The following is a 20,271-nucleotide window of genomic DNA, read 5'->3' on the forward strand; positions in this document are numbered from 1 at the left end:
AGTTGTGAATTTATTTTGGCATTTTGTTCCTGCATTATTTTCCTGAATTTTTCCATTTTTTTGTCTGTATTTTCCATGAATTTGTCTGCCTTTTCCATGAATTTGTCTATTTTTTTCCTCATTTTTGTCTGCTTTTTGCTTCAACCCTTGGATAATTCTGAGTGTTAGAGATTTGAATTCCCTATCAGGTAGTTCTCGTGCCTTTTCTTTCCCTGGAAAGTCATCTGGTGTTTTATTTTGGATGCCTACTGGAACCATCCTTTCCTATTTTTGTAAATGTTTTGATTTTGTCTGCTGTCTTTGGGGCATTCAGTGGTTATTTTTCTCGTTTATTGATTATAGATTTGTTCGTTTTGTACTTTTTTAAAAATTTGGCTATGTCTTAGCATGCGGGCTGTGTGTTCTTTGTTGTTTGCTTATCTGTGGGCACAATCCTTTTTGCCTCCTTAGTCAGTTGCTCATATATGGTACAGCAGGGCTGATCTAGCTGAAGAAGAGTTGCTAGGATGGGTTGTTTGTGGCACTTAACTACAGCCACCAGGGCGGGTCGGTAATCAGTGCAGGGCAGGTTCCGGTAGGCGTGCCTGTACTGCTTGCTTGTGTGATGTTAAGTGCACGGTACAGGTAGGCAGGATGAAGGGGGGAGATTGTGCTCTGTGGAGCTAAGATGGGTATGGGAGAGAGGAGGGAGAAGCAGGAGCCAAAAACATACAAACAAATAAGAGTGCTAAGGGACCTTGCCGTTGGAGTAGAGAGAAACGGAAAAAAACAAGAGGAAGCAGAAGAGAAAAAAGAAAAGAAAAGAATGAATAAATAAAAATTGGAGAGAAAAAGTAACAGCAAAGCTCCCAGGGATCTGACCAGTGCGGCTACAAGGTCTGGGGAAGTTGTTCCCAGGTGTTGAAGTACAGCCTGGCTAGAATGCATAGAGGTATTCAGCGCCAGGTATTGAGGGGACAGGAAGAGAAAGAAGGTATAGAGAGACGAGAAACTGAATAATGAAGAAAGGGAAAAAGAGGGAAAAAAAAACCAAAAGAAATTAAAAAAAGAGAAAAAAGAACAAGAAAGCCCCCCAAAAAACGGGGGAAAAAAACCCACAAAGAAAGAAATGCCGTCAGTGATTCCTCTGTACTTCTGCACAAACTCTGGGGTTAGGTCCCAAGCTGTGTAGCACTGCCTGGCCAGAACAGACCCCCAACTCGAGAAAAGAAAACAATTCAAAACAAGTAAAAAAAAAGCCCCAGGATCCCACCAGTGTGGCAGCACAGACCGGCAAGCAGTTCCACACTTGATCGGAGCTCTGCAGCCCCTTAGGAAGAAGCAAAGATGGCGCCTGTTGCCAGGTATTTGAGTGAAAGGAGGGGGAGGTGGTGAGAGGTAAGGAAAAAATCAGAAGCGGAAAAAAGCTACACCAGCAGCCAACAAATGGCACTCAGGGAGTCGGCCAGTGTGGACGGGTGGAATCCAAGCAGCCAGTGTTTCCCGGCCAAGAGACTGTGGACGCAGGAAGCAGAGGAGGCCGAGTGGGGGTGAAGAAGGGTGGGAGTTGGGAAAGTGTATATCACTGTTTACTGGTTGTTCTGCCTCCTGCTGGAAGCTCCTTGAAGCTGCTTTCTCATAGCCCCCGTTCGCTGGTCTCCTATAGGAGTCCAAAATGGCGGATCCGTGCTGCATTAGCTGATAGGGGACGTCTGCATGAATCCTCGCTCTCTGTTTTCTGTCAGTTTCTCACTCCATTTGGTGCTTGGCTGAGTTCTTTATGTCTTCATTTGATGTTTTAGGGTTTCGGGATTGCTGTTTTCTCTGTTTGGCTTAGTTTTTCTGATCTTTGCTGTGGAGGGACGGCGTGGTGTTTCTCCCTAGGGTGCCATGGTGCCAGAAGTCGCTGTTTGTTTTTTTAATGCCTAGTGATGTCGAGCCTCTTTTCCTGTGCTTGTTGGCCATTTGTATATCCTCTTTGGTGTATTGTCTATTTATGTCCTTTGCCCTTTTTTTTTAATCGCGATGTGTTGTTAAGTTGTTGGAGTTCGTTATGTATTTTGGTTGTTAAACCCTTACAGATATATGGTACCCCCAGATTTTTCCCAATTCTTTGATACACAAAAGTTTTTAATTTTAAGTCCATTTTATTTATTTGGTTTTTCCTGGTTATGCTTTTGGTGTCGTATCTTAGCATCCATTTTTAGAAACTAGTTCCCAAAACATTGTCCTTATGTTTTTTTGAAGAGTTCTATGGTTTTAGTCCTCACATTTGGTTTTTATTTCATTTTAAGTTGATTTTTGTATATTTTTGTATATTTTCTGGTGTGAGGTATGAGTCTAGCTTCATTCTTTTGCATGTGGAAATCCAGTTGTAGCACCATTTATTAAAGAGATTCTTTTTTTCTCCTGTTGAATTGACCTAGCATCCTTGTTGAAAATCAATTTCTGGATTTTCAATTCTTTTCCATTGTTCTATATGTCTACCATTATACCAGTAGTAGGCGATTTTGATTACTGTAGTTTTATAGTACTTTTTCTGCAGCTGATCATGGGGATGGTGCAGGACCCGGCAACATTTACTTCAGTTGTGCATTGTTTCACCATGACTCGGGGCGACTTCATGGCAGCTAACAGTTTTCAAAGACACTAAACAAAACAGAAACCCAACCAGTTGCTATGTGGCCAGTTCCGATTAATGGCTACCACGTGTTCCAGAGTAGAATTGCACTACATCAAATTTTTATGGCCGTGACCTTTTGGAAGCAGATCCTCAGACCTGTCTTCTACGGTGCCTCTGGGTGGGTTCAAACCACCAGTCTTTTGGCTGGTAGTCAAGTGCTCAACTGTTTATAACATCCTTGGACTCCGACCTTTTCATTAGTAGCCAAGTTCTTAACCACTGCTCCACCAGGGCTCCTCAAAGACACTACTAGGGAGGAAATCTGAAATATATAAAATTTCGCCCTCCCTTAGCGTTTCTTTGCCGAGAAGGTAAGAATGTATATTTTAAATTATTAAATGGGCCAGAGTGGCAATAAGATTTAAAAATGGGAAGGGAGAGATTACTTTTGCCTGGGGCCTGTAGAGGACATTTAGGGGAAAGGAATATTTAGGGAAGACTTTTGATGGTGGGGGAACCCTGGTGGTGTAGTGGTTAAGTGCTACGGCTGCTAACCAAAAGGTCATCAGTTTGAATCCACCAGGCGCTCCTTGGGAACTTTGTGGGGCAATTCTACTCTGTCCTATTGGGTCGCTATGAATCGGAATCAACTCTACCGAATGGGTTTGGTTTTTGGTTTGATGGTGGAGTTTAAACTGGAGCATGAAGGATACAGACCTGCAGAGATGGGAGCATGTAAGGCATTCCACACTGCAGGAAGAGCAAGTGAAAGCATTAAGCACAGAGAAAAGGATGGTTCAGTTTGGTTAGTGTGTGGCATGGGTGAGGCTGGAAGTGATCTGGATTCTGATGGGCCTGATTCCTGTGCTAAGGTGTGTTTTGAGAATATTAATTTGGCACTGGTATATAGGATGAATTAGAGAAAGATATGAGGTGCAAAAATGGGGCTAACTAAATCTGTTATCCAGTACTCGCAGAGTAGGTAGTTTCAAGGACCTGAGAAGCTGATAATGCAATTAAAAAGACGACAGAAGAGAAGCAGGCATGTTCAAAGAACAGTAAGGAAGGAAGATGGGCTTGGACTAAACAGGCTGATGTTTGGAAGTAATGGAAGAAGCAGTTAAAGTAGTGGGATAGAACCAGATTACAGAAAGTCTTGAATACAGACACTAATTGTTAGTAGATGCAGCTTCTGCCAGGCATTTCCCAGAAGTTTATGCTCTGTATTATTAAAAACTTAAAAAGCGTCCTCTTCACCATTTTTTAAGCAAAGACCTAGAACACTCGTATTTCTTCATGGTAATACTGTGGCAGGCATGAGAAATTTTTAAATAAAAAATGGAGCCTTTTTTGTCTTCGATGCAACTGTGGTGTAGTAATAATAATTAGTTTAAAGCAGACTTAACGTATTAGCTGAACGAATAAAGTGTTTTGTTGAAGCAAGTCATACCTGTGCTTTTAGTGGTAAATCACTGTATTTTAGTTTAAAACTTATTCTGAAGCAAGGGCCCTTGGACGTGTTTTCAAGAAAATACTTCCAAGTGGGTACCCTATTGTGGATTGAAAAGTCCATACTGTACTCAGAAGTGGTGTTGCATAAAAAGCATGTTGAAATAAAAATGAAACCTGAAAATATTCTTTTAAGAAATGCTAAAAAAACTAATATGCAAGTAGTTTGCTTTAAAATGAGTGAGGAAAAGTGTCTGTCCTGCGAAGATAAATTAATAATAGTTAAAAATATTTAAGACATTCAGAATGGTGAGTAAAAATGTCAGATGAATTTCTTGGCTAAAATTGGAAAGCACCATTAAAGGCTGAAATATTTCACAGCAGTTACTGAAATTGGCCTTTTCAAAAAATTACACCATCTTCTTTGGTACTGGTAGATAGAAATTTCAGTTTAGAAAATGATAAAGCATTCAGTGATAGGGAACCTTGGAAAGCAGTAAAATATCACCATCAACAAGTAACTTGCCCTCTTTCTAAGGAGGCTGCAGTATTCTCCAATTTTGGATTTTCTTGCAATAGAAACTTTTCCCATCTGGACTAAAAGTACTCCTGTCTGTCTAAACCTGACTTAGAGGGAACAATTCTATTTCTAATTTACTGCTTTTCTGCATAACCCCAAACTGTTGTGTTTTAGCTGGCAACAAAAAAGGGGAATTAGTGAAGCAGTTCCAAGGGAATGAAAGGGGCAGTGATAGGGAAAGATGGAGGTAGTAGATGAGGAAAACAAAGAGATGTTATATCAACTCTACTGTTTTTTCCCCAAGTGAGAAAGCTTTACAATTTCTAATAATGATAAGAAAAATTCAGACAACACTGAAAACTATAAAATACTCTGAAAGTCCTCCCAGGCCTAGAACCCAGAGATAATGGTATGTAGCCTTCTTGAATTTTAAATTGATTCCTATATGCTTTTACTGAAAAAGGATCATTCATGTTATTTTGAAACTTCACTTTTCACTTAATAAACTATGCCTATCTTTGCATCAAAAATGCTATGTTCTGGCATTGTGCTGGGTGCAGCTTTCTGCCTTCAGGGCTTAAGAGTGTAGTAGAGGCTTGTATACATTAATTATGACAGGATGTGATTGGTGCAGTAGGAGCACATAAGACAGACACAACGTAAATTTGAAGGATCTGGCAAAGCTTCCTGGAGCAAGGAATGACAGAGCTGAGAATTGGGAAAAAAGAGTAGGAGTTGAAAATTTCTAAATACTAGTCCTCCCCAGTTGTACTGTCAACTCTTAAGGATAGATTCTCTCCTTTTGTGTTCTCCAAAGTACTGAGTCTAGTAATGCTCAAAGTTTTCTTGAAGTATTAAGCCTTTCTTGCAATGGGTATGTTGTGACCCATGTAATGTGGATTAGATGCTGTGGAGATTAGAAAAGTATTCCATTCTGATCTTCCCTTGGGTCACCATTAATACTCTCCTTTGATAATACATGGGACACCCACGTTTTCCATCCTCTTCCTGTTCCCCAGGCTAAATAAATTGATCTTTGTTCATTCTTTTTTCCTTTGCTATTTGGCCAAGGGATAAATGAAGTAGAAATTGTTGGCACAATTGTTTTAAAATTAATAATCTCTTGGCATTTTAAGAATTTACAGTAGTCATTTCCTTCTCAGTTGTGTGTGCTTAATATACCTTAATTCTCAGATCCTTTCCAGGAAACACTTTTAGTTTTCTGGATGAGGGAATCAATCATCCGATATTCAAGATTTCCCTTAACACCTATATGCCATGAGTCAACATTTGAAAAGGTCAAGGATAGCTTCTCTGTTGAGATTTGCTGAACGATGACTTTTGCAGCATTTGGGGAATAGTCTGTGGACTTCCCATGGCAGTGTTCTAATAAGTATAATAACCTCTGGAAAATATTTTAGAATATGGAATTATAATAAAGATAAGGCTCAATCAATTCCTTAAGTTCCCTGAAGAGTACAGTGTTTTATCTTGATACTAATAACGAAATTCTTAAGAACTGAACCAGTACCTACAATGACAATCGCTTTTTCACTAAGATTATTTTGGTTTTAGTTAATAGTTTACTCATTCATAAATATTTATATACCAACATACTAATGTCTGTTTCAGATATGCTTCTGCCCCAGCTTTTTTGTTTAAAATTTTTATCCTGAAATAGATTCACAGGAAGGTGAAAAAAAGTGTACAGTGAGGTCATCGTGCATATAATACAGTATCAAATCCAGAAAATTGAGGTTGATACAATCCAGAGCTCAGATTTCAGAGAAAAATTTTATATGCACTCATTTGTGTGTGTGTATGCAATTTTATCATGTGTACTTATGTGGCCACGACCATAATCAAGATACAGAACTACTGCATCACAAGTGTCAGTCGTACTACTCCTTTAGTCACGTTCCCTCTCCTCCCCCCCAAATCCCTGGCAACCACTAATCTGTGCTTCATCTTTATAATTTTGTTATTTCCAAATGAAATATGTAACTTCCAAATTGTTGCATATATCAATAGTTTTTGCTTTTTATTGCTGTATAGTATTCCATGGTATAGTTATACCACAGTTTTTAACTATTCACCTGTTGAAGGTCATTTGAGTTTGCAGATGGAGGGTACAAAAAGTTTGGTGCGTGCTTATTTAGCATTCCAGATTTTTCAGAACAGATGATTTTTGTCTCTCCCTATTTTGAGTACCTTTTAGGTACAGTGTATGTTTAGTTAACAGATGAATAAGTACATATATAAACAGCTCTACTGCAAAGCAGAATGATGTACAATGAAAGGCACAAATGGAACGGAGAGCACATTTAGTTGAGATCAATGGAGGCTTTAAGGAGTAGAGAGCATTTACAATGACTGGTGAATTAGTAAGATTTACCTTGATAGTGGAGCCCTGGTTGCATGGTGGTTAAGAACTTGGCTGCTAACCAAAAGGTTGGTAGTTCAAATCCACCAGCCACTCCTTGGAAACCCTATGGGGCAGTTCTACTCTGTCCTATAGGGTTGCTTGACAGTAATTTTTATTATATATACATTTGGCTCAGTTTTTCATTTCTCATTTAATGGCTGTTCACAACTATAAAGCAATTTGAAGAAGACTGCTTGTGTATTATTACACTTAAGATGAAAAACCATGACATGCTGAATCAATTTTTTCAAATTTTAGGTGACGAATTTTTATTTGAGGAGGCATACAATTGTAGGTACTCAATTTTTTGTCAGTTTTAAGACTTACACCAATGTCTAAGGATAAACAACATAAGATGACATTTCAATTTTTATTTCAACACTATTTTCAAACACTTATTTACCCTCCAAGTCTTGATATTCACATGAAAGAACAACACATAATAAATGATTAAAATGCAAATCAGGCCTTAGTTAAATGTTGTACTTTAAAAATTTAAGACATTAAAAATTAAGGATAAAATCAGCTGTTAAATGATAAATTGCTTACTGAATTTTAACATAATTTTAATTCAGAAACTGAATACTGACATTTTAAAAACATGAAGCAGATAAATACTATGCCTTTAGAAACATTAAAGAATTTTATTCTTAACTTGCAAATTGTACCCTTTTTTTAAAATACAGGTAACATACAGTGAAACCTTTGAGAGCTGGAACTCGACAGGACTACCTTGTTTTTCTGGATCTCGCAGGTTTTCATCCTTTAACAGGGTGCAGTCTTAACCACTTTTATGTTCCTCTCTACTAGTGGAAAATATTTGAATTTTCCTTCTTGAAATGTTTCTGTCTTACACAAGTTCCAGCTTTTGCAGGTTTTTTCTATACTTCTTAAATAATCTCACTTCTTTCCCCTGGTGTCTATAAAATAAAATTGTCCTTAACATTCCTTTTTCCCCAAGACAGCCATTATGAAGTATTTTTATATGGTAAGAAGTTGTTGAGTCATAGGTTTAAAATCAGTGGCACAAATCATATATGTAGAAGATGATGTAACAAATTCAGTATTAGTACAGTAATCAGCCATACATAAGAGGTAGAATTCTTAATCACAGTTTTATAGAAAAGTTTCAGTAGTTTTATCTGTACCCTGCTATATTAGTTATGATACTATAACTAACATTGCTTCTAATTATGAGTCTAACAGAAGGGGGAAAATATTGGCCCTTGCTTTACATGTGTACAGGGGCTACACCAAAACACCTAAAGCATTTTCTTGGTAAATTAATCGATCACGTGGTATTTGTCTCATTTTTAAAAAGCCTCAGGCTAGGGAAAATCTAAGCACTTATTCTCCCAAGGGACTAAAGGGGAAACTATATTTTTATACCACTATGTCTCTGGATATCATTACTTATCAAGAATTTCAGTGGTACTAACCTACAAATGGATTCTATACCCAAATTTATTATAAGTTGATTGTTTCTAACGCAATATATTTTATCCTAAAGAATATTACAAATGTGTATAACCTAAAAGTTCTATTTAATTCATAACGTAGCTAAATTACTAGTACTTGAATAAGACTCCACAGACTATGATAAGCTAGGATGGCAAAGACTTTTTATGTATTTGTGGGTTATTCCTACATTGGGTGTTTATAATTTGGGACTCTGACGTTTTCCAGTCCTTACTTCCATATCAATAAATACTGATCAAAAAGGACATTTATGAAAGTTATAATAAAAATTGTTAATACAAGAGTACACTCGGTGCTGAAACTTACTATAGGGTTTAAGTTTCAAAAAATGTACCTGGATACTTACAAAAGATAATTCAAAACCAAATGAAACAATTGTAAAAAACAAAACGCACAGCCAAATACATGAAGTTTTTTCCAGATGACTGGAAATGCACTTCCTCTGATTTATATTGAGATTGTCATGATTAGCCAATCAGATTACAGACATTTATTTTTGGTTCTGTTTAAGTGAACTTTATTTTGTTCAGATATGACTCTTAAGTATACCTCAATTCTTTTTGTTTCTGATGATTTTGAGAGTTGTTCAGAAAAGGAGATATTTATTATGTTAGGCCCAGATCCTTTTAGCAGTATATTTCCTTCACAACTGCTACAGATAAAAATAAAATTGTTATTTTCACTCACATTTCATTAAATTTCATACCTTAGTTAAGGGCTGGACAGAATGTGTCCTTACAGAGACTGAGCAACTTTTGACCGAATTCTTCACTTTAAAGGGAAAATTTGTGCTAATTTTATTAAAGAAAGTATGACTTTGCATTTTAATAATTATCAAAATGTCAGCTTTTGGGATTTAGGCTAAGCACAGAAAACTAATACTTTTTACTGATATTTTCACACTGAAATATAACATTTAGTTTAAAAAAATATCCAAAATGTAACTATTTCAAAGCTATCCTTCTATTTATATTATAGGAGCAGTGCATATGTAAACAGAAAAGTTGAGCCTTTGTCGTCTAAACATATATTTAAGCCATAATTAAGTAATTCTCAGATGATTTATAACTTAACATACTGAAAGCTTATTAATTTGTAATTGCCACATTTACAAAGAAATTCCTGGGTGAGAGAACCTTTTAAAAACAGATTGTCTGTTGTTGCATGTAGGCCCAATGTTCAGTTATTTAAATCACCTATGACATTTGCAAAATTTTTTCAAATTTACGAAAATACAGTTAATATGGCTTCATTCAATTATACCTACACTCTGGCAAAATATTTCTGTTATACACATAAGTACAACTGCATCAATAAGATTACTTGCACAGACAAAAGTGAAAACTTTCCTTTCACATTAAATTATACTTGTTTCACACTGAAAATGTCTAAAACATTTTTGAAAAGACTATTAATGGCCTTGACTAACAATTTATTGCATTTTTCCACCTCTGTTTTCAATGTTCAGTACGCTAGTTTGGAGTTTTAAGTTCTACTTTTCCTCTTATCTTCAAATAGACTCTTCAGCATATAAACCTGAATGGCCGACACCACCACCATGACCACTAAATTAACAATAGACCAGAAATTGACTCTGTCAAAGTTGCTTTCTTGTATATTTCGATCACGGGCTTCAAATGCTCTAAGAAGAGTCTGGATATGACCACTTTTGCTTAGTCTGGACTTGATGCTGTTGATGGATTCCTAAAGATAAAACAAACAATTTTACTATAAAATAATGCTCAGTTATTTTAAGTCAACTTAAAAATATGTTTCACAGTACCCTGATATTCATGTTAGTTTTATGTTGAAACATAAGACAGACAGGCTGCACAATTCAGTTAATGGACAGGCACTACTTAAAATATGATACATTTACATTTTTGCCTATAAATAGTGATTTAAAAAAGGAATAAAGCTATTGTTAACTGAAAATGGATAATATGAAAATATATTTGAGTGGCATGGTGCCAGAAATTTTACATAATTATCTCTTTCTTAGCCCATAAGAAACCCTAAGAAAATGATTAAGTTTTTTTGAAACCTGATTGACAACAACTTTTAGGTAGTCACCTGTTCTTTGAATTTGAGTCTGGTCCAATTTAGTATCTAGCAAAACATCAATGTTTTTACCTTACAAAAATGAAATAAAATATTTCAATTTTAGATGTGCATATTGTACATCCAAAAGTAATCTATCTATAATACAAAAATAATGTTCTAAGATCATATTCAGAAGGTAAGCTTCCCGAGATTTGTTCTAAGTTGCACATCTGAAAAAAATTATTTTTATAATGGGGTGCTTGTGAGATAAGTGACTTCACAACTATAAAAGGAGTATATGAATGTATAGTAAAATTATGAAGTTGAGATTTAAAATGGTATCAGAGTTATTTATGGCAAAAGAAAATACTAGAAAGATCTTCCTGAATAGCAGCCTTGCCTGAAACCCCCATTCAAGCACAAATATACTCAAAATTTTAGACTGTTCTGTTAAACCTACACAACTACAGAGTGTAATATTTATTATATGGGCCTATTTATAAAGCAATGGTAACTCAGTATTGACAATATTTTCCATGAAAATAAAAACATGGGATTGGGATTCAGATCCCCAAATAAACTTATGACCCATTCACAATTCTTTTCAATATTATGGTGATAGTAAAACATAAAATTATTCATGTTTGCTGATTTTGGGGAGTAAATGAAAAATGTTCTTGAAAGAGATTTTATTTTTCTTAGAAAAGATCTATAAATATTTAAGCCATATTTAAATCTAAAATGTCTGGTCATTTTGTTTATCTGTGTGAATGAAATCAATCTGTTGAGAACAGTAAATGCAGTGAAGTACAGATAAGATTCATAACTGCTTATATTTTGTTTTTGTTAGAAGAATAAATTTAAACTGAAAGCATATATTTATATGGTTGAGCTTTAAAAAATGAGTGGGAATAAAACTGGACTAGGACTAGAACTATGTGTACATCGTTTACATTTTAGGCCTGTTAGCTATAAAATGAAATGAAAGGGGAAAATGAGGAAGGTTGGAGCTGTATTGAATGATAGCTAAATTTTCTTCCAGTTCTAAAATTCAACTAAGTTTAATATACATATGAAATCACTGTGAGATTAAAAACTCATGGTAAAATTAATGTCCACAGAACTTAATCCTTTCAGTGTGTATTCAGAGTAATGCCAGTGAGAAAGTTAAAACTAAACTTTACTGTGTGCCAGACACTGTTTCAAGCACTTACACATCTGCTATGATGTATTTCATCCTCACAACAACTCTATAGGTGATATCTCCATTTTGCAGGTTAGGAAACCAAGGCTTAGGGAGCTCAGTAACTAAAGAATTACACATATGATCATTTAATATTGCAACTTCTTAAGCTGACTTGATCTATGATATATTCTGCTATAATCTGATAGGTGCTTTCCTAAGAAATCTAAAGTTATCAAAATACAAAGGTTAGAAAATTTCAAACTTACAATAACGAAGTTATTTCTTTTGCAGAAATTTCTATACTATAGGTATATATATGCTACTCACAAACATCACTGAGTAAATCCTAGCATTTGATTACATCTAGCTTTGGCTGAAGAATATAACCTTTTTTTCCTATGGTTGGCAGTACTATTATTAGCAAATGGGTTCTTATACATGCTCATCATCTTCATTCACTATGCACGTTCACAATAAACAAAACATAAAGCAATTCAAACAGAAGCTGTGTGGTAGTGCATAAGTTTTTATTCCTGAGTCTAGTGCTAGTTTCTATTAACTGTAGGTCTGGTCACAGGGTAATGTAAACAGTGCTCCCAAGTGAGTATCAAATTTCAAGTTATAAAAACTATGCTTGAGAAGAATGCCTGTATATCATAAATGCTCAGTTTAAGTATGCTACAGACCGTTACATTCTTCTGTTTGTAAACATTCGGAGAGTTTTATAGTTAAGAGCCTGCACTCAAATTCTAGTTCTGCCTCTATCTGGTTATATGACTAGGAGCATTATTTAATCGCCCTAAGACACAATTTCCTCATTGGAAAAAAATGGAGATAATAACTTCATAGCGTTAAGTAAATATTAGATGAGATAATGTAGATAAAATGCTTATCACTTAGTAAGCCCTCAGGATGTTAGTCATTTTCATTATTTTATTAAAACTCCATACTCACCAGAATATCTTCCAGTTTCATATCCAACATATCTGTGCCAGTAATATATTTCTTCCAATCTTGTTCTTGCTCCTGTTCTCCCATATTATCCAGGATTAATTCAAAGAAAATCACCTTCTCAGAAATGGTGCTGAATGTATTGTCAAAGCAGAACATGTAGTCACCAACTTCAGTCTCTACCCTGTGTAAAAGAATGTGTTTTCAGTTATCTGTACTATTTGGGGATCAAAGAAAATACAACTCTAGGTAGAAAAAAAAACATGGTTTACAATAATTGGAAAGCTTACTGATAGGACTCACTTCCTTATAATTTAAAGATAATTGATAATTCTTGGGAAAGGGGCAACCTGAAAATATATACATTCACATACTTCCAACTTAGATATGCTTGGCATTTATCAAGTAAATTATGGTAAATGATCTAATGTTTTGGAAAAGGACAGGACGAAAAACCTAGATACATGATACCTCACAATAAACTTTATTAAAAGTAATTTCAGTTCAATTCATCTGCAAATATGGCTACTAACCTACCCTTCAATCTTCAACTAACTGAAGATTATAAACTGAGTTTTGTTTTGTTTTCAAAAGCAGTGATGGGCTGAACTAAGTGTTTTCTCCCAGGCCCCCTACTGATGAAGCATATCTTTGTAGTGTACTTTACAATGTTAGGAATGAGGTCAATGGGCAACAACCAAAGCTTTACCCTCAGTGACAATACCTTCACTGAATAAATGCCATGCACTGCTAAAGTGAATTGATAATCTTGGTCTCATTAGCTTCTGGCCTGGGCAAAGTAAATTTAGCAAAGTGGTTTCCTAATGATCTTTTATGGAGAAACACGTTAACAGAGCAAAATATTCCACAGGCTAACAACATCTACTGCTTGCCCCAAACAACAAGAAAACAAATACCACTTCTAGAATCAAAGACAAAGGGGTTTACATTTTATAGTATACCAGTGAGGTAACAGTTTTTATTCAGTTAATTATTTCACAAGAGACTGTTGATAACACTTTAAGAAACCAGTTAAAAAACACCCAAACGCTCTTGGCCAGGCCACAGTGTTTATAAAATTACCCTCTGAAAACTGAACAAGTGAAGGAGACATACAGAGCAATCATAAAGACCCTTTTATAAAAATTAATATCCCTAACATGCACATTAAATGAATTCATTCTGTCCCAGGAAAGAAGTCTGTTTTCTTTATTCCCATGATATTCTAATACAGGTTTTGATATGTCCAGCAATGTTTCCTGTCTACTTAGATGACTTCTAAACCTTTCTGACTGTATTCTGCTTACCACTCTTCAGTTTCTTAACGATGATTTTAGCTGGAATTAGGGGACTTGCCTAAGCAGTGGGGATTTGCAGTTAAAGCTGCTCTGGATTAATATTTCTTATCCTTTGTGGTTCAGCCTTAGGTTCTGTTATAGCCCTCTAATATTGGAATTTCTTCATCCTTATTAAACAGGGTGCTTACTTGTATTTGCTTTTGTCTTAGAACATTTTGCCTATACTTCCCTTTGGTTCGCATGCAGCATTATGCAATTATTCCTAACATGAGGGAGGAGCCAAGGAATACCTTTGGTGCCAAGATCTTCAGTGAAACCCAGATTTGTTTAGAAACCTGTCAGTTTTGGAGCAAGTACTGTATGTCAAAGGATGCTGAGAGCTTGCTTGCAATTTAAAGGCCTAACTGGGGCAAAGATCCTTCCTTCCAACTTTCCAGGTTATGTCCCAAGTGCTACCCTGTAGTGAATATGTGTGAGGGCAGAGAGGTTCAAGAAACCAGAAAGGGGATGCAAAAGGTTGAATTAGGAGAAAGATAGGTGTGTTTATACTTCTCTAAGCCTTTTTCAAAATACACCCTTCACGAGCTAGGCTGAAGGAATTAATAGCACTGTTCCCTTAATACATAGTAGGCTTCATGAACGACCTCAATACAATCACTTATGATTCTGAACACAGAAAGATTTGTCATCTCTATGTAACCTGAGGACCCAAAGGGCCAAGGTACTAAAAGTTGGGGACAAAGTAGGGGGCTTAGGGGTGTGGGAGTTGGTATTACCAAAACAAATCTTCATTAAACATGTGCCTTTCTAAAATGTCCTGTCAGAACCACATATTCAGTTCAGCAAAGAAGACCTGAACTGGTGTTTTGCTCTAATCTAAGATCATTGTTTTGTTTTCCAGCATGCCTTCTTACAATCATTACATCAATCTATATTTATTTCAAAACTTCAGATCCTACTGTTTTGTCTCAAATCACTAGTACCCATATTTTCCACCAATTATGATTTATTGCCATGTAATGGCTACTGACCTAACTTTCCACGTTTTTCTCCTCTAAGTTCACAGTAGGAAAAAAACACAGTTTAAACTGTGTTTCAGTTTTTGCTGACTATTCATGGAAGGTTGGTGTAAATGATATTGAAGTTTTCTTGTCTCCAATATGCTAGATCATTTCAATTTTCAGGATGCTTACATTATCTTCCACAGCCTGATTTTAGATCTTGACATCCTTGTTCAATAGCTGTGTAACCTTTAGCAACTTACTTATCTGCTCTATGTCTCAGTTTCCTCACTGGTAAAATGAGAATAATAACAATATGTATCTCATAGGGTTCTGGTGAAGAATTAAAAAAATAATATATGTAAAGTGCTTAGAACAGTAGCCTGACACATCAAAAGAACTTGATAAATGTGAACTGTTATAAACTCAATTCTCTTCTCCCAATGATTTAATGAGAGGTAATTCCATGCAAGAAAGCAGTAAGACACCTTTTTCTTTCTCTTACTATAATTTTAATTTATATCTAAGGAAAGCAGAAAACTGGAGACAAATGAAAACTGATAGGAATTCTGTATATTGTTTACATTCTGAAATTTAAAGATGAACTGCATTTTTAGTTCCTAATGTTCATATACCTATCAAAGAGAAAATATAGTTTATTTCAAGTATCTCAATCTACGGAGAATTTAATTTGTTCTTTCTCTATTTTATTTATAGTTTATATAATTTTTTTTCTGTGCTCTGCATAGATACCATTTTGAAAACCACTTTTAAAATTAGTATCTTAGAAAATTATGATTGACAGATTTTTTTCCTCATTCATTCATACATGCATTCAGTATTTACTGAGCATCATACATGTCAGGTGCTTTAGTTAACAAAGACTAATAATTATAATAATAGCTAATACTTACATAGTGCTATGTGCCAGAGATGTTCTAAGCATCGTATGGTAGAAAGCAATAGTTTTGGTTCATCCTGCCTCCACCTCTTAATAAATGTGTATTTAACTTCTCTGAGCCTCCTTGTCTGTAAAGATTCCTTGTCTGTAAAATGGGAATCAAAGCATCTATCTCACAGTAGGTTGGAAAGATTAATTTAGATAGCATATAAAATGCTAAGTCTAGTCTATGGCAAACAGTAGATACTCTGTATTCACCCTTCCACTTCCTATGAACACACATGTTAACTCTAACACGGTAACAGAATTGAGTAAAGAAAGTGCTATAGTAAAATAACACGATGAAAGAGAACCACACCAGTGAGATATGAAAACAGGGAAGTGAGATGTAGGAAGAGAATATATGGCGTTTTGTTAAATTCAAAGAGTTACAACAAGTATTTTCTTTCTATATAGTTTCCTAAGATCATATTTTTACTTTCTGATCTTTTTCTAATTATTTAAAGAGTGAGGTCTGAGTAAAAATACAGTTACACACACACCTACATACAAAGACATATCGTCCTGTTGTAATAAAGAAAACTATGGGCAAAAATGATACAGGCAGCAGTTCAAGAAACTCTTTAGGACAGATACCTAGTTAAAGTGGAATGCCTGTGCTAACCAGAAAGGCAGGTTTAAAATGTCACAACAGATTGGATACACTAACTAGGGAATACTCATGTATTTAACCAAAACAAAGAAGAAATTAAGTCAAGATCAAAGCAAAATGCCTAAACAAAAACAAGGGTAATAGAAGACATTTTAGTTTATAAAATGGCCCACTATTAGGGATTGCTTAACATGTTCATTTGAAATAATCTAACACTGATCTTTAATATCAAATACGTTAAATTACCCTGCCCTGCAGACAGCCCACTGGTATTATTCAGCCTTTGGAACTCGAAGAGATTACTTACGTGTGAACTCCATCTGATTTTCTTTGTTCCAAAACTAAAGTTTTACCATCCGGGGAGGCAAGATGGAAATCAATATCTAATCCTGCTCCATCTAACACCTGCAAAACAGCACAGAAGAATATATTACAAATCTGAATATAAAAATTACATAAAGTAGATTCTATGATGAAAAGATTTTTTTTCTCAAACTAGAGGGTTAAGAAAGTCAAGAGACTCCTGTTGGAACTAGAAAGGAGCTAAAAGATCATCTAGCTCAATTCTATTCATTTTTAGAACTTGTCCCTTTCTCATTCATTCCTGTTGCCATCACCTTAATTTAGGCCTCATGGGTATTACTAAAATAATCTTCCTAAAACTTTGAGGACTAAGGCACTCAACCCAAGACATGGTATTTTCAATCGCCTCATACGCATGCAAAAGCTGGACAATGAATAAGGAAGACCGAAGAAGAACTGATCCCTCTGAACTGTGGTGTTGGTGAAATATATTGAATATACCATGGACTGCCAGAAGAATGAACAAATCTATCTTGGAAGAAGTACAGCCAGAATGCTCCTTCAAAGCTAGGATGGTGAGACTTCATCTCACATACTTTGGACATGTTATCAGGAGGGATCAGTCCCTGAAGAAGGACATCATGCTTGGTAAAGCAGAGGGTCAGGGAAAAAGAGGAAGACCCTCAGTGAGATGGATTGACACAGTGGCTGCAACAGTGGGCTGAAGCATAACAATGATTGCGAGGATGGTGCAGGACCGGACAATGTTTCTGTTGTACGTAGGGTCGCTATGAGTCATAACCTACTCTATGGCACCTAACAACAACAACAGAACAATGCCTTCATTGAGAAGCCTTATAGAGTGGAAAGAAATACAGACTTAAAATTTATGCAATTTAGGGCATGCTAACTAACATTTCTGATTTGTTTCCTCTTCAATAAAGTGAGAATAAATAACTACTTCTTAGCCTGGAATTCAATGCACCCATGATCTAACTCCAGCTGACTTCTTCAATATATTCTTCTACTACTCCCTGATATGAACTATGTATTTCAGGTATGCTGGTTCACTTATTGGCCAATGAATATGATTTGGTCTTTTACAATCCCAAAACATCCATATAATGATGCTATGGCTGTGATTCAAGATCCATGATCCAGCTGCCTGTCCTCTCCAATCTCCTTTTCTGCTACTTCCATGCTACACTTTACAGTCTATTAAAAACTACTTGTCCCACTACACACTGCCCAACTCTCAAACACACTATGCATTTTCAGAACTGTGTGTCTCTATTCATTTTGTTCCCTTTCCTGAAATGCCCCTTTCCTTCCGTTTCTGTGTAACTTAAGCATATTTCTAGATATAACTTTGATATTTTCTCCAGGAATTCTCTTCTGAAACCTCAGAGAAGAGGTCCTCCTCTATTAGCACTTAACGATAGTTTTATTGAAATTATCTGTTTATGAGCCAATAACCCTTAAATATTAACCTCTTTGAGAACAAGGACTCTTTCTCTTTTTTTCATTTGTTTTTCCTTCCTAACACCATGCACAATTGCTGGCACATAATAACTGTTTAGTAAATGCTGAACTTCTGACCTAAACCGGAAATTAAGTTCCAGTCTCAGTTTTGCTCACCCTTTGATTTTAGGTAAAGTACTTTACTCTTTACACTTACCTTATGCATCGATAATCTAATCATCAAGTTCCTTCCTGCTGAAAATTCTACTATATAACTTTGTCTTTTTTTGTTATTAAAAAATTCTCTACATCAACTTAAAAATTAACAGATGAACTACACCAACACATCTATTTTTGCAGTGCTACCTGGAACATCTAAACTAACTGTGTGGAACTAACAAGATTCCTTCTAAGAAATTACCCTCTACCAGAATGATTGCATAAGTTGAGGCAATTCCCTATAATAGAGTACTCTGTAGACACTAGAGCCCTAGTGGTGCAGTGGTTAAGAGCTCAGCTGCTAACTGAAAGGTCAGCAGTTCAAATCCACCAATCGCTCCTTGGAAACCCTATGGGATAGTTCTACTCTGTCCTACAGGGTCGCTATGAGTCGGAAACCACATGATGGCAACGTGGTTTATGTAGATACCGAAAAGCCCTGGTGGCAAAACGGTTAAGCACTCTGCTACTAACCGAAGGTCGGCAGTTCAAACCCACCACCAGCTGTGCGGGATAAAGATGGGACAGTCTACTTCCGTAAGGATTACAGCCTTGGACACCATACAGAGCAGTCCTATAAGGACTCTGTCCTGCAGTGTCACTATGGAGTCGAGTTGGAACGGACTCCACGGTGATGGGTTTGATTTTTTTGGGGGAGTGTAGATACTAAAAAAGAAAACAATGACATAGGGAGAAAAGCTTACAATGCTGAATGAAAGAAAGGTTGTATCGTTAATACATTGTTTGATCTTAATTTAAAAATGATGGCCATATAGCTGTGAAGGAAATTTATCATTAAATACAACAATAGCCCCTTTCAAAATATTTCAAAATAGGATCTAGTGATAATCACATGGCAACATTTTAAAATCCTTAAGTGAAAGAAAGGCACTGAAGACATAACATCGGAATTGGGTGAAAGGGGTGGGGGTGATTTAAACAAGCGTCATCACTTCGTCCAAGAGAAAGTGTATTAATTCTGTATTGCGAAATTCCCAGTATCGGAGCGTGTACTAGCTAGAAAAGCGATGGACGTGTTATGAAACAAAGAGCAAAGCCACCAACATCACCAGGTCTTGCCTCTTAGCCACCGAGGAAAGGCCAGAGGGCGGGCCATCTCCAGGTCCCGCCTAACTTCTCAGTCCCGGGAACCTCGAGAGCCTCGCCTCGCGCGCCTGCGCGGAACTAGCGGGTTCCCCAGCGGCCCTCGCCTCTCCATCACCCAGGCCGCCCGGAAGAAGTTAAAGCGGGTGAGAGGCGAAGACGCGGTGCAGCTGGGCTAAAGGAACATTTATTAATGTTCCCTCCGCACTTACTTGGTACTCGATCTCCAGCGAAGCCTTCAGGGGCATGGGCTGGTAGAAACACTCCTTCTGGCCCGCCGGAAGGGTAAACGTGAAGTCGCTGTCTAAGGAGGGCGTGAAGCTGGCCGCCCCCGGCAGCAGCAGTGGTGGCACAGCGGCCAGGAGAAGCACCGGGAAGGGCAGCCAGATCTTATCGCCCATCCCTGCCGGGGCGATCTCGGGCTGAAAAGGCGTGGGAGGAGTGGGTTATGAGCGCCTGGGCTCCGCTTTTTCTTCCTGGATTCCTCGTGGTTGGCAGAGAAACCTGGAGCCTGAAGATATTCCAGGTGGCAGAGGCAGCGGTAGCCGCGGCGGCAGCAAAGGCTGCCGCTGAAGGGGAAACGCCGTGCTCGAAAGGGTAGGGACTGAGGGCGGGGCCAGAAGTCCCTTTCCGCACCCTCCTCGGTCTCTGCCCCTTCAGGCCCGGCGTGAGTGCGT

The 20,271-nt window shown here is 36.8% G+C and overlaps 2 protein-coding genes across 4 annotated transcripts in view; one reads left to right on the forward strand and one right to left on the reverse strand.

Annotated features, from left to right (window-relative positions):
- Window positions 1-9,492: 9,492 nt before the first annotated feature.
- On the reverse strand, window positions 9,493-20,180 carry TMED5 (transmembrane p24 trafficking protein 5). 2 transcript variants are annotated; one of them, XM_004378751.2, is made up of 5 exons: window positions 19,807-20,032; window positions 16,815-16,912; window positions 12,659-12,839; window positions 10,747-10,777; window positions 10,024-10,203 (listed from the first exon to the last, which is right to left on the reverse strand). In XM_004378751.2, the coding sequence occupies exons 1-5, from the start codon at window positions 19,993-19,995 to the stop codon at window positions 10,118-10,120; spliced, it is 585 nt and encodes a 194-aa protein (XP_004378808.1). In that variant the 5' UTR covers window positions 19,996-20,032; the 3' UTR covers window positions 10,024-10,117. The 2 variants fall into 2 exon arrangements, with proteins under 2 accessions (XP_004378807.1, XP_004378808.1); XM_004378750.2 differs by lacking the exon at window positions 10,747-10,777 and having other exon boundaries at window positions 9,493-10,179; window positions 19,807-20,180.
- CCDC18 (coiled-coil domain containing 18) overlaps window positions 19,686-20,271 on the forward strand; it is a 103,140-nt gene continuing 102,554 nt past the window's right edge. Inside the window, exon 1 of one of the 2 annotated variants that reach the window (XM_023733452.1) lies at window positions 19,686-19,740. The gene's annotated coding sequence lies outside the window, so the exon portion shown is untranslated. Of the gene's footprint in view, window positions 19,741-20,074; window positions 20,192-20,271 lie in introns of those variants that run through there. The other variant, XM_023733446.1, reaches the window with a different exon arrangement.

The sequence above is a fragment of the Trichechus manatus genome, unplaced genomic scaffold (genome assembly GCF_000243295.1).
Source record: "Trichechus manatus latirostris isolate Lorelei unplaced genomic scaffold, TriManLat1.0 scaffold00058, whole genome shotgun sequence".
NCBI lineage: Eukaryota > Metazoa > Chordata > Mammalia > Sirenia > Trichechidae > Trichechus > Trichechus manatus.